The 15,549-nt window shown below is 39.2% G+C and overlaps 1 protein-coding gene across 3 annotated transcripts in view; it reads left to right on the forward strand.

Annotated features, from left to right (window-relative positions):
• pnocb (prepronociceptin b) overlaps positions 1–14,002 on the forward strand; it is a 29,284-nt gene extending 15,282 nt beyond the window's left edge. For all 3 annotated transcript variants that reach the window (XM_044048853.1, XM_044048851.1, XM_044048854.1), the window contains 2 exons: positions 8,076–8,338; positions 13,043–14,002. In XM_044048853.1, the coding sequence (XP_043904788.1) occupies positions 8,192–8,338; positions 13,043–13,699 (804 nt within the window). In that variant the 5' untranslated portion in view covers positions 8,076–8,191 and the 3' untranslated portion in view covers positions 13,700–14,002. The remainder of the gene's footprint in view (positions 1–8,075; positions 8,339–13,042) is intronic.
• Positions 14,003–15,549: the final 1,547 nt, after the last annotated feature.

A 15,549-nucleotide genomic window follows, 5' to 3' on the forward strand; every position in this document is an offset into this window, starting at 1 on the left:
CAAAACATGGGCAGATGATCACCACTGTGAAGTCCCCTAAAGGGAGAAGCTCAAACAAGGCAATGATGATCCAGGATGTTGCACATGTGCTGTACTGTAAATGTAGATTAAATGACACATTATAGCTCTCAAACCAAAAGATAGCAGAAGACACGAGTACAAAAATGGACAGACATGAACTGATTTTGTTCCCTGCAGTCGCCCAGAGAAAAGAATCACAACCAGATTGGAGGAATGATAAATTTCTAATAGATATTATGAGGCTGATTTTTGTCTTCCTCTGGGAAACCACACTTTTTTGGTCCATTATCTCAGATCAACGCATTTTAAACAAGCAATCACAGAGCGTTAGGTGATAAAACACTCATGAATCTCTTCAAATTATAAAGAATGAATCATGTGCAGTTAATGGCCCATGAGATGTAATAGGTAAAATATGAATTTTAATCATTTTCCTGCCTTGAAAAGTGACCACATCTTCACGTCATCCATCATTGGTGGCTCCAGCGCTCCAGCTTGGCCGTAATGAAGAGGAGTTAAGATCTGCTGAGCAGTGGAGGCAACTGGGAACCTGCCGGTGCGTCACTGAAGATAAAATATCTCAGCCGTAATTCACAGATGTGGGGAACGGGAGGGAGAAGTATGCAGGGATGGAGAGGAGGGAGAAAAGGTTGAGTGTTGAGGCAAGAACGGAGCAACAAGAAAGGGGAAGTGGATGCAAAGGACCGAACAAGAAAGGAACAGAGAGAAATAGACAAAGAGACCTCGAGGTTATCTGTGCATTAGCAGATTTCTTTGTGCTTTTCAGCTTCATGCAGACGACTAATGGACGAGACCGAGTGAGTGAGAGCTTTGTTGGAGACGAGCGCAGAGTTTCTCTTCTCCCTCACTCGTATTCATGACACCTTGCCCGCCTCCCCCACTCCACCCTTCATTAAAGTCGACGATGCTAATTTCTCCCACCCATTAGCTTTATTAATGCACTTCACAACTCTGCACTCTGAGTGAACGCTGCTCACAGTCCACATTTTTCACATGCACAAACACTTCTTCATGACGCAGAAAAGAAATTCCTTCCCCTTCATATCCAACAACAAACTATTTATAGCACACAAGGGCAGAATTTATTAATTAATTCTTGAAGAAATAATGAAGAGCAGCAGAGAGGTGAGTGTTATCCTCCGTCAGTGTTACACCCTAAGACAATACTATTAATATTTTTAATAAATGCATTAAGTCAGTGTTTTCTCAATCCTGGTCCTTGTGAACCCCTGCCCTGCACGCTGTAGATGTTTCCCCGCTCCAACACACCTGCTTCAAATGAACGGGTTGTTATCAGGCTTTTGCAGAGCTTGATGACGAGCTGACCATTTGACTCCGCTGTGCTGGAGCAGAGAAACATCTAAAACATGCAGGCCCGGGGGTCCACCATGAATAGGATTGGGAAACGCTGCATTAATGTATTTAAAGTTAATCATTTTTTGTTGGTTGGGGGAAAAAATCACATCAAAAAGCCTTATTTTCTGTATATAGTTGGACAAAAAAAGTTTATTCAGAGTAAAATTTCATGCAACTTGCAAAGTTGTTATTTTTCCGTTAATTTTTTGAGAGGCTGTTGACCATTTTTGTTTTGTGTACTGAAGGAAACCTCATTGTTACTCACTAATATCACACTGTAATCATTTTAAATAAGTTTTTCGAATGAAAATGAGAATAATATGTAAAAATGACCATTCCCTCTGATATCGTGAATCATATCACAATTCCTGTGGAAAATAATCCCAGTTAGATATTTATTTAAAATCATCGGTGAATAAGCCTCATGCAAATAGCAATCACCTTTTTTTTTTATGTACAATACATCATACGTCAGCCTTCACCCTGGCCTGCACCCAGTCAACTCTGTCAGTTTATGCAAATGATATGAAACATTTAAGATAGCTAAAAAAGTATGCAAATTCAAACAGTCAAGGGTGGTTAAAATGGACCACGAATAATGGAATCATTACAGAAGTGAAGCAGGGAGAGGACTGTGCATGTTCATGGCTCATTGTGTCTCACAGATTCAATATAAAAAATATTGAAAAATCAACCTGCTTCATTTAATCAGGGCTACAGTTAAAACTGTAGTAACTTTTTAAAATTCGCCTATTGGCCCCACACGACTCTCTGTGTTTCTCAGTATAGCAGAGTTTCAATCTTGACATTCTTTAGCTGCACACAGGAAGTGATTTGTTCAATGTCAAACACAAAAAGTGTGAAAAAGTAAAATCTGTTCAAAAAACCCAGTTGTTTCTATAGTTTAATGGGATAAATGCTTCTTCCTTGTGTACACATGCAAACACTCAGTCAGGTCTGATAGTTTTGCTTGACAGAGCTAATTTTCAGACGATTAGTGCAGCCTACAAATAACGTTACGTTGTAGCTGTTCAACAAGACCAAATAGAGACAGAAACTCTAATTTTACATGAATATACAATATAGTATTAGTAATACTTTGAATATCATTGAATATTCCAGGGTTTAATACTTTGCTTTGACTCTTGACTGTGGTAAAACTGATTACTTTTGGGATTTAGAAAGTTGTAGAAAGTTTTCATTGCATTTTGTGTGAAGCAATTTTTCTTTTATTCTGCTCCCACAACCATTGACAGTGTTCCATGTGGATTGTGGGTTGACATTTCTCAAATTTGCTTTTCACAGTCTGCAGACATAAGATACTGTGACGGCATGGTGTGGCTTTACGTAAGCGTCGCGCTAACTGTGAGCTGCTTTTTGCATCCTGACATCTATGACAGTGTTCATGTCAAGATGTAACATTGAATAATTAAACTGTCCTGTCAAATGTGTTAGTGGCAGTAGTCAGGGTATATTAGGATACACATGCATGTAGGATCTGGATTCAGTAGAAAGCACCAGTATAGAGACTAAAGAGGTGGACTTCAGACAGTTGTGTTGCTGTTGACATATTGCTCTGTGTATTAGCTTCTTCTGATATTTCTGGGTTTAAGCCAGGCTTAAGAACTGTAGTGCAGGTACAGAGCTCCCACACCAGCTTGAGCCCAACTCTGGTCTGACTGGATGTTCACATGCTTGGATTACAGTTGACATAATCTGTCATTATCAAATTACTATTGTGTCTTAGTCAAAAGAAAAACTTGACTAACATGTTTACATGTACACAGTCTTTTGTTTTTTCCTAATGTCATGTAAAAGTACTGTGATGAATCAGTGGTCTGATTTTAGCTACCAACTCTCCACTCACCACTTCATATAAATATTTATGTAGACCTTTTTTGTTACAGCAGATATCATATTTGTCGAGGTTGAAACAGGTTTTTACCAATAACATTAATTAGGGTTCAACTCCAGAATTAATGAGCCAGGGTCATGCCAATATTCAAGTGTAAGCGTAGGTCACGCTAAATACTTTTTTATGTTATTTTAAAATTGCTTACATGTTTCCCATTATTTCTGGATGTATTCCAATAAAGTTATTGATAATTACTTATACTATAATCTAACAGTGGCCTAGGGATTTTGCACAGCCCTTTTTATCATACCATCGTATTCTGTGCTTTATGTTAAACATATTCAGTGTAGTGAAATCAGATTAGTTTCACTAATGAGATAAATTACTGGAAACTGAGGGGTTAAGTGTGCCGCACTGTTTGGGGACAAGACTAGTGCAAACATACAGTATGTGAGTAGGTATATAATAAATAAACAATGACCAAATGGAGACACAGCCGTGTCAACAAGCTGACCAATGATAAATCGTTATAACCAGCTCACTATTATACCCTCTATAAACATCTCCAGGCTGCAGATTGATGACACTGTAGCCCATTAACTCGTAATATCCTTGTCAATTGTTTCTCACTAACAATAATGGCTTCCATTTAAAGGAGTGAAGGCAGCAGGCGACAGCATGGGAACTCATTCCCTGAATACTCAGACGGATATAAATTGCTCTTTATCCACTTCATCAAGTGATGGCCGCAGCTCGATACTGCTTTGTTCAAAGAATCAACCGACTAATTAAAGCCACTGAAGGTACAAATTAATGAATTAACGTGCTGGGGGAAATAAAATATGGTGGCAAACAAAAAATCCATTGATAAACCAAAGATTTACAAAAACAAAAAATTCATATTTAAAGGACATATGTGAAAATAACTGTTCTATGATGACAGGAGGTGGTGATAACAAGCTGTAAAATCATATACATGTTAAATATACAACAATATTGTGCATGAGAAAGAGAGAGCTTCCTGTTTTCAGCCATCAAAACACATCTCCACTGAAGACCTTTGTTTTTCTTCTCTGCTTAAGACATTTTTGAGAGGGGTAGTGAGGCTTTTTAGGTTTGGTGACATTCAACACACCTGTAGCTTGGTGTGTTTGATCAACTTAGCTGGCAACCTGTGTATTTAAGTGGTCCATTACATTAGATATATTTACATGAACACAAATAATCAGAATTAAAGCTTGATCGGGCTAAAAATATGCCATGTATACGTGCTAATCCAAAAACATACTAACCCGAATGAGAGGGCTGGTATACTGTATGTCAATTGTGATTCAGATCGCGGTTCATACTGTATAAACCAGTGTTTCCCAATCCTGGTCCTTGGGGGTCCTGTCCTACATCAGCTCATCATCAAGCTTTGCAAACAACCCACTCATTGGAAGTCAACCAAATCATGACTTCCTGGTTTGGTGCTTTCACGTGTCTGATCCACATAAATGTGACATATTTCCATTGAATTATAAATTCAAATTGTAATGAATCTTGTCAGAATGAAGACAATTTGCACATGTAAACATAGCTATTGTGAATAAAGTGTTCAATCACTGGCTTCCTGCCACCGTCCAAAAACATGCACAATTGAGGTTTAGGTAAATTGGTCTTAATTGCCCATAGGTGCTGGTGTGCGAGTGGTGACATCTAATGATAATTTTATCACTTAATATTTGTCTTATTTTAGATAATTAGGGTCAACAAGGTAAATAACTGTCACATCCTCACATGTGTGGTATTAGTCATCATCAGAAATGCATGTTCAAATTGAACAGTCTTGTAGAATTTGTGGCTGTGTGATAGTCATAATATGTTGCTCCTCAGATAATCCGTCGCTGTCCTTATTTTTCTAGCTAAAGGGCTTAATCACAGTATTCATATATAGAAATCTGAATGTATCACGGTGCACAAATGGGCATCCATTATGTAATAATAAAGCTCTGAAAACATGACATTGCAAAACCTTCTTTAATGATATTAGTGGCCCCAGATGCCTGCTCATATGAACACACTCTGACTGTAGCGTCCATTATGAATGTGTGAAAGCCTCATCTTTGTGACACTGGAGCGTATCCAGAGCCTACGCCATCACTCACACTCTGTTGGGTTTTTTTTCCCACTCATTTGTTCAACTTACTTACTAAAGGACACTTCAGGGAAAAAAAACAACAATATGAAATGGGCTTAGTCAGCAGGCGAGCAAATGTGCATTGCACAAAACATCTCTGCATGACAAACAAACACGTCCTGCTAATGATTTCCCATAAAGCCAATTACACGTTTTTTAAAAGGACTAGTGTCACAGAGTCCACGACTGGAATTATATGCTATTGACAACGAGTGGTAATGTGGTAAATGGTCACGGTGTGCCAGTTTTTTTTACCTGCGTTGTTTATTTATTTTCAATACAACACCCACTCAAAGCTTTACATACGCTCCCATCAATACGAGGTCCTCTGTGGGATTGCTGTGCTTTTACTAGCTGTGACTGGTGACACTCCACCACTGTTTTCATCAGACCTGTGAAAACACAGAATGTGCTGGACCTGCATTTGTCAACAAGGCACTGAAAGCATTTTTACTGTTAGCTGTTGATACAATATCATCAGCTTTCTTATTACTATTTCGGATATACACAGCTATTTCAACATGTTCAAAATACAAACGTTTTTTTAGAAGTAAATATCCTTAAAGCTGCTGTTAGTGATGTCATCTTTTGGCTTGGATTTGAATGAATTAATATTGTTTTAAAAAGGAAAAAGTATTAAACATTTGTGACATTAGTGAGGTATTTATTCACTCACAAGCAGCCCTTTCTTCAAATAAAGCCTTTTCTATTCATATTTTGTTTGTGCCTCCTCCTTTTTGAGGAGTTCTTCATGGAGTTTCTGTCAGACTGCTGTGACTGAAACCACTGACTCAGTAATCAATCAGTAAAAGCTGCTAAGATTTTTAGCTGTTTAATAAGGTGATTTGATCTGTAGGCAGCAAATACAGTCTATGTACATATGTTTGTTTTATGGGCCCCATAATGTCCTTAAAAGTCTACGTAAGTAGGGTTACACAGCGGAATAGTGTCAACAGTCAATTGTGTTAACTGTAGGTACGTTTCACATTTCCTTCCTCGGCTGACCTGCAGTTTGCTGTCCAAAGACATTTCACTAGTAACTAGACCCACTGTTGATGCTTTAATTAGCAGCATCCTCTTACAGGGTTTTATTCTGCTTTTACATTTAAATATCAGTAAGGACGTGGATTTCTAACATCTAAAATTCTTTCCTGTGTCAGCCCCTGAAAGGACGCAATTAATGTCAAGAAGGCTTGTTAACAAAATCCTAAACCAGACTGAGGCTTTAAGACTATTACTGTCATGAAATATGTCAACTGGTTTTAATTCCTTTACAAAGAACGTGTAACTACTGTCACTACTGTTGCATACTACACTGGAAAAAAGTGGCACTAAGCTAGTATAATCCTTTTGTCATTATATCCATATGTGATTATATTCACAATACGACACAAAATGTGCAATTCATAGGGAATTAGCACACAAATCTGCAGTTCCCATCAGCCATATGGAGAGTTTGCGATAATTGTTTTGGATTAACGACTTGTGATGTTAATACACTGACACTTATTTCTGACACAGCGTGTGTTTACAAGCAAGAAACAGCCACACACAGACAAAGTCAGCAACAGGCTCCTAAACACACTGGGAGCATTTTGCTGCTTGAAGAGTCAGGTGACCTTGGTCCTGGTCAGGAAACCTTAGCTAATGTTTCTGGTGTGGCAGCAGAAGCAATCTATGATGTTCTGAGGGGCAGTTTTTTCATTGTTATCTCTGTAAATGGATGATACAGAGCTGGGTGACAGGATAGATGGGGTCAGGGAGTGGAGGTCAAGCAACAAACACTGTGCACCTGCCTCACACATTTACAGCAACAGCCAGAGGCAACAGCATTCTCTGGAGTTTATTCATTCATCCATTTATCTTCCTCTAGTTGAACACACATCACCAGTCAATCCAAACATTCTTGGGTTTTATTTAGGGCTGAACGATTTTATATACATATTGAATTGTGATTATTTTGACTTAAATTGGGATTATGATATAATTTGTGATGTGAGAGGGAATGGTAATCTACACATAGTTATTCTCATTTTCATTTGAATAACATTTAAAATGAATACTGTGATTGATTTGTGCAGATCTGTCAGAAACAAAGGTAGAATATGATGTGTTTAGGTCAAAAATGGTAATTTGACACACATTTTGGCTTAAAGAATTATTGCGCCTCCTGTAATTTCAAAATTGCAGTATGCCATATTATGATTTTGGTTAAATTTCAATAAATTGTTTAGCCCTATAGCATTATACTAATGTTTTCCTCCTTTACTCCCTTTTTTCTTTTTAAAATGGTTCCGCATGGATTCTTGCAGCCATAGGCCATTACCTGTGTTATGGTAAAAGATAATCTCTGTAAAAGCAGATCAGTTTTTACAAATCTCTACTCTTGCTGTATGATTTCATCAGTGAACAGAGCCTGGAGGCTACAGTGGCTGCTTCCTGCCCACTGGAAAATACCCATTTTCTCATTTATCGCCTCAGGTTGTGCTCTCGCTCCATCATCCCACCTACACTGACCGTGTCTCAGTGTTGGCTGAACACTCTCCCACCACCAACGCTTTAACTGACCAGCTAACTCCTGCTAATGATCCTTGTGTAATGGAATTGACGCAATATTCCCGTCACTCTGTTTTCTCCCTGTAGACTGGAGCCACATCCCGAAGGCACAAGTTCCCAGATTGTCCCACCGTTGAACTCTGACTCTTGTTTTCTTCCTGCTGGGCTCCTGTTTGTCCCTGCCTGTCTGGGTGTGCCGAGCCATGAAGTTCCCTCTGTGGTGCCTGGTGGTGCTGCTGGCATGTCTCTTCACCCCTGGACGCAGTGACTGCCAGGGGCAATGTGCGGCCTGCGGTCTGCTCCTGCAGCAGCAGCAGAAGCAACAGCTGCTGCAAGCCTTTAACGCCATGGTGAGTGTGTGTGTGTGTGTGTGTGTGTGTGTTCCAGGTATTACTCATGTTGTAAGGACCTAAATCTGTTTACATAGTCACATTATGGGGACAAAAAGAAAGTCCCCATCATTTAAACTAGTACATTTTAAGGTGAAGACATGTTGTATTGTCAGGATGAGGTTATGTCACTATTGATTCAGGATCTTTACAAAGCTGTGTTTTTAATGTAAAAATCAGACAAAAAACACAAAATAAAAGGCGCTATTTGTGCCTAAACCTAATCACCTGGTTAGCGTTAGTGCCACAAGTGGTTAAATCATGTGAAAAAAACATGTGAATAAGTCGTATCATTTTGATTCAGAGATGTTACATTGCAGGTTTTTGTGTTTTGCAAAAATGTACAAACACAACATAACATAATTCTGGCAACAGTGTGAGATGTTAAAAAATGTTTTGCCATCATTTTTTGAGCTTTTTAGCTAAAAAAATAATTTCATAGTGCTGAGAGCAACATGAAGGTCAATTTTAAGAAGAATCAGGACATTTTACATCAAACAAATATTAGAAGAAAAGCTTGTTTAGTGTTTTTTTTTTACCCTTAAGCTTTTTCCTGAATTCCTCAACAGTTGTCATTTTGGAGATAAATAGCTTCATATTCCTAACGGGCCTATTCATTCTGTCTCATAATATTAGCGTCTTCAGGACATGACCAAACATGTGATCCAACCTACAAGGGAGCTTAGCTCGAGTAATTCAAAATGAATCTGCAGCATGGCACACAATCCCATTTCCAAACAGCCCAAGACACATCAGTGGGTAAAAAATAGTCTGTGGTCTTCCATGAATAACGGCTGGATGGCTAATTTAGCTGATAATGATGCAGAGAAAGACAGCTGGGACCTTTTTGGGAGTTGTAATAGAACTACGTAATTGACTGCTGCTCAGTATCATCAGCCCGGCCTTACGTTGGTGACTGACACATTTTTATCAGCTCTTCATTGTGTTAGCCGCCTTCCCATTGAGCCACAGATGGAATCCACTGAGCAATTCCATTGTTGCCACTCCAGACGGAAAGTGTGTGCGTGTGTGTGAAATTGCTGGTGTTTGTTATAATGGCATTGATTTATTCATGCAGGGCCTCAGACTACAGATGCACACATGCATAAAGCAGACCATCCTCTGGATGAATTGATTACATAATTCTTTTATTAGTAGTCAATTACCTTTGTTTGCATTTGCACTAATTATCTGTGCTGCTGTGGTCATTATTTACACATTTCTGAGAAGTGGCTCTGTGACTCTCAACCATTTGGTCTGGTGTGTTTATTGGCAAGTTAATTTGCATAGTATAGTACCAGAACATAGCAGTTTAGCATTGTTTACTTAGGACACTTGCAGGTCTACACTGTCATTTTTATACTAGGTGACACATCTTCCTTCGTTTGTTTTTTTTCTTTTGCAACTACAATTGTGAAAATTCCCACTTGATACTACATTTGTTGCACAAGGCAATATTACTGTATGTTTACGCCACGTAAACAATGACATAACAGTAGTGTGTAAAATTCAGTGGTGCAACAAGCTCTGTGTCACTTTGTAAACTTATCCCTCTCCCTGCACCAAAGTTCATAGAGAACATTTGTGATTTAACATCACAGCTCAGAGGAGCTGCTTGATACCTTGTTCCCTCCATTACTGAGTTCCAGTGAGTTGTTTTATGACTCGTCCTTTGTTCAGAATCACCCAAGTGACTCAAACTTGCCAAACAAGGCAGCTGTAGACCAGTATCTCACTTGATAAAATAAAGAATGCTGATTTTCTCTAGGGACTCTGGCGTAGGCGAAGTATCTGTTTTACCAAACACCAACACCAAGATAAAGTGGCAAAACTTTACTTGTAGACTTAATGTTGTGTAGATTTTATAAAGGAAGTCTTTTGTTAAAATGAGTTTTCTTGTGTCTCATGTCTTCATGACAGTCAGAACACAACACAGACTTCTTTATTGTTATATTTGAAGGCCAACCCTGACTGACCTCCGCTATTAAATCAAAAACCTGTGAAGCAACCTCACTCTAGAGGGTTTTGGCAGTTTCCACAACCTTTTACACCCTGTAGTCTTCACTAGTATATTAATACAATGACTTTGTGCCCATACACACACACACTCACTCATGAACTCCTTTAGATTGCACCATTGATCTAACGTGGAGAATCCCCCAATGTTCTCATTTCATTTACGATGGATAATTAATTTCCGTTGATAAATTTGCAGCAGAACCTCCTCTCCCCTCGTTCCTTTGATGTGAGCAGGTTTTCCTGATAACAACAGCAATTTATCTCGTTTGAGCGCAATTTGACGAGTAAATGGGATTCGCTTTTTTTCCCTCAAACTGAAATTCAGCTTAGAGGGCTCTGGAGTTCAAGCAAGGGGAGATGCGGATGCATACATTTCTGTAATGGGGCAGGTGTAGCCTAGTTTGTCAGGGGAAAAATATAATGCTCTGTTCTTGTGCAATTGATGGTATAAACGTTTCATACATTCTGTCCTTTGTGGGGGAAACTGAAGCCTAACCCGGCTGATACTGAGCGAGAGACATTGAACACACTGGGCAGGTTACCTGCCTATCACAGCGCTAACACACAGAGACAAACAGCTATTCACATCTTATCAGTTAAAACAAGATGCGACACACACACACACACACGCACAGGGAGAGCATACAAACTCCACACATAAAAACCCTTTAGTTTATCCTTAATTCAAACAGGTCACTGCAAAATTATCTTTAGATAAACTCAAATCTTTATCCTTCATGAAAGAAGTTGGAAAATGTTGCAACAACAACAATAATAATGAACAATTCAAATGTTCTAATATGTCTTTGCCTTCATAATTATAAAGTTTGGGTTCCATCATGAGTTCCATGATCGTTCAGTTGCAAAGCCAAACTGTCAAGTGTGTGATGAGACAGGAAGTTCATTAAAGCGTCACTGCAAAATTCATTCTATATGAAAAGTTCACTATATATATATATATATATCAATCAATCAATGATATAAAAAAAAAAGTAAAAATGGCATGAAGAACCAATCAGGGAGAAAAATGTTAACATAATGTTGGCAAATGACATCATTTACCCGCGAGTCCTCAAAATGACTTGCAATTTCCTCCAATTTGCTGCTGTCAGTCACCGGGCAGAAGTAGATGACACATTTATCAAATGATGGACGTCTCATATTGGCATGTTAACTTTCTAAATATGCTGAACACAGCACGAACAAGCTCCCATTAACTCTCATGACACACATGCCATTCAGGTTAAATTGACTGGGACTGGTTGTAAAGCGGCAGTGGTGACGCTTGTTGGTATAAAAAAAAGTGCCATAAATAATATGCTGACCATGGGCAATATATACAATACATTCTGATATTAAGACATTGTGATTTATTAATAACTCAATAATATTTCAATTTAAATTGAGAGTATGACCACCTGGAACTTGTGTGTGACTCACTTTGGACTGGAAACCAAAGTCAACAAAGTTAGCTTACACGAATATGAGAGCTGCTGGTCTAATGTTGCCTCTTTCTATAAGTTTGTGTCACTTTGATTTCAACCAACAAAGACACAAAATCACACATTTTAACCTAATGATGAAGGCAACAATGCAGCGACACCTCCTGTGTGCCCTTGAAGTATCTCCAGTGGCTGCCCATGTTTAAGATTAATGCTAATTTGGCTGCTATCATACAACTGTTAGCATCAGCATAAACGAGTGATAGAATCTGATGGACAGTCGATGATTATGTAAGTTATGTTAACTTCCATCATCCATCCATCCATCTATCCAAGCATTCTAACAACAAACATCAATTGAGACAACTTGCCAAAGTGAAACCATTTCTTTCTCGGCATCACATCCATGTTTTTATCACGACTTGTACTCGTACTGTAATGCACTCTATGTAGGGCTTGGCCAGGATTCACTTGCTCAACTACAGTTGATTTAAAACGCAGCTGCTCGGCTTTTAACTGGTACGAAAAAAATGAGAGAACATTACTCCAGTTTTAGTGTCCAAGCACTTTGGCCAACTGTGTTGTTTTTTAAAGTGCTTTATAAATAAAGTTGGATTGGATCCATTCTTTCATCCATCCATCTATCCAAGCATTCACCCATCCATCCCAAGTATTCAACCATCCATTCATCATCTATCCATCCATCCATCCAACCAAGTATTCATCCATCTGTCCAAGCATCCATCTATCCGGGAAGTCATCTATCCACCATCCATCTAAGCATTTAACCAACCAACTTTTCATCCATTTTTCCAAGTAATTATCCAAGTAAGTATCCAATCAACCATCCATCCAAGAATTCAACCAACCATCCGTCCTTGCATCCATCCATCTATCTATCTAAGTAATTATCCTGGCATCCATATCATCCATCCATTTAAGTATTCAAACATCCATTCATCCATCTATTAAACCCTCTATCTATCCATCCATCCATCCATCCATCCATCCATCGGTCCAAGCATATATACATCTAGGCATTCATCTGTCCATCCATCCATCTATTTTCTAACAGCTATCTGACAGTGCCATGTGTAGAACAACATCATCCCAAACACAAACTATTAGACCTTGACTCAGAGTCAGAATTTTTGAAGATCCGTATATGAGCTGCACTAACACGTCATTCTTTCTCCATCTACAGGTGTGTCTGTTGGAGTGTGAGGGTCACATCTCTAACTCACTCACATGGGAGGTGTGTAAACGTGCTGTCACACTGTCGCATCAGCATCCTTTGATTGCTGAGGGGGGCGCTCTGTTCAAGAGAAAGGGAGAGGAGCTTGAGTTGACCTCTCTTGACCTGAACTCTGACAGCGGACTGCTGCAGTCGGCGGCCGCAGAGCGTTTCCAGGAGGGGGATCAGGATGAGATACCAGTGGAGCAGCGCAGTGTCCACTATGACTCATCACTGCTGGACTCCTCTGAGGACGGAGACGACCTGCAGGGCTTGGATCTCAGTCTGGTGGATGAAGGGATGAAGCTGAGGGAGGAGAGGAACGTGGAGAGCGACAGCCACCTAGAAGAGGATGAGGATGACAGCTCAGAGGCCGTCATCCTATCCAAACGCTTCGGTGGCTTTCAGAGAGGTCGCCATGGGTACCGGAAGCTGATCAGCTCACCCATCAGGCCCCTTCAGAAGCGCTACGGTGGGTTCATAGGCGTCCGCAAATCTGCCCGCAAATGGAACAGTCAGAAACGTGTGAACCAGCTGCTCAGACAGTATCTGGGCATGAGGAGCAGCCGCAGCGGCAGGTTCAACAACGTCCCCGTAACTCGTGTCTGGAGGCAAAACAAACTGTGATGTGTTTCCGCCGCTCTCCCCATTACCTCAACCGATCATCACGTTTTCAGCAGCTCACTCCAGTTTGAACTGTGACATCATCATAAACCGCCATCATCACCCTCATCATCAGAAGAAGAACACACTTCGCCATCTTGCTGCCTCTCTCCGTGTCTCTAAGTAACGAGGAATGTTTTGACCGTTCTGTCCTTCTTATCCAGCATATTTACATGCCATTCTGTGAAATAAAAGAATTAGAGAAGTGCAATTGAATATATTTTTGTGTGTTGGTATAATAAAAGGGCCCAAATGAAATTTGGAAAACTGGTTCACTGCGAGGTTTTTCAGACCTGAAGGTAGGATGTTTGAAATCCTGTTGAATGCACTTTCATGCATGTGTGGATGTGACTGGATGTGATTTTTTTTTGTTTTTTGCAAGAGATATAACAGATGACCAGCTCTCATTAGAAGGATGTCAGTATATATATATATATATATATATATATATATATATATATGTATATATATATATATATATACATATACATATGGAAGAAAATAATTTTGACAGGTCCATAAGTGCTAAACTTCCCACACGCTGCAAATTGTTGAAGCAAAGTGGAGGCAGCACTCAGTCAGATGTAAATGTGGTTGCGCTGTGGGATCGCTGAAGCACAAACTGTTAATTACTGGTAGGAGAATCCAATTTTCTGCTTAAGGAACTAAATTGGACACTGGAACTTCTGTCTGAACTCTCAAACTCACTAAAATGCTGCATTTCCTTTGAGTATTGACTCAAAAAATGTCCCCCGTTTATGTGATAAAGTCTCTCTTGAGGAAATGAGTCGGTCTTCGGGCTTCACTGGACTTCCATTCAGTGTAACAACACTGCCCTCTAGTGTACGAGGAGCAAACATGGATTGATTTGTGTAAAAGTCCTTAGTGATATTTGGGGGAAAAATTGTATTTTTCAGCATGTAGGGTCAAATCACATTATAATTAAATAATAATAATAAATTAAATAAGGAAATTCATGACATATATTTACCTGTCAATCAAGTTCAAACTATCATTTCAACAGTTTAACTTAAAAAAAGGGTGTTAATATTTTAATTTCGACCCTCCCCCTGGAGACACTACAACACTTAAATATCAATGCGTTTTAAAACCATTAACTGTAAGGGAATTTAGTAGACCCACATTTATAGTGATACAGACTACAATAGGGTCACACGACGGGTTAGGGGCTAGCGCTGTTGTCTTACAGCAAGAAAGTCACCGGTTTGAATCCTGTTTGAACTGGCTTTGCCATTATTTTGATATGTATTTTTTAAAATGCATCTAATCAGGAGTGACAGAACTGGACACAGACAATATCCAAATGTTAAGATAAGAATTAGAATATAGATAATAGTAACCCTCTTTAAATCTGATTTTTCTTCCACTTACAATCATTTCCCCAGTTCCTGACTATGGAAATGCGAGGAGCAATAGTTAGAGAGGTGTTGTTCAGGCAGCATTTTGGTGTATATATTAAAAAAACAACAAAAAAAAAACACCATACCATTTTGAATTAAACATGACTCAACCTGGGTTTTTCTTTTTTGGAGCTGCTCGTGTCACTTTGTTGCTTTGGAAACTTCGAGGGCCATTAGCTGTTTACAGCGATGTATGATGGGAAAAAAAAAAGATCTAATTGACAAACCACCGTCTTAATGTACCATTTAACAAGAAAGGAACAGGATGAAGTGCATGTGAAATATGCTCATCATCATAGAGTGTAGGGTGTTTCTGCTTGGGTTTAAAAATAAGTTCAGTAATTAGTTCTGGCATCGAGATATTTTCCCACACAAGCAGGTCACATCCATACT

The sequence above is a fragment of the Solea senegalensis genome, linkage group LG17 (genome assembly GCF_019176455.1).
Source record: "Solea senegalensis isolate Sse05_10M linkage group LG17, IFAPA_SoseM_1, whole genome shotgun sequence".
In the NCBI taxonomy this organism is placed as follows: Eukaryota; Metazoa; Chordata; class Actinopteri; order Pleuronectiformes; family Soleidae; genus Solea; species Solea senegalensis.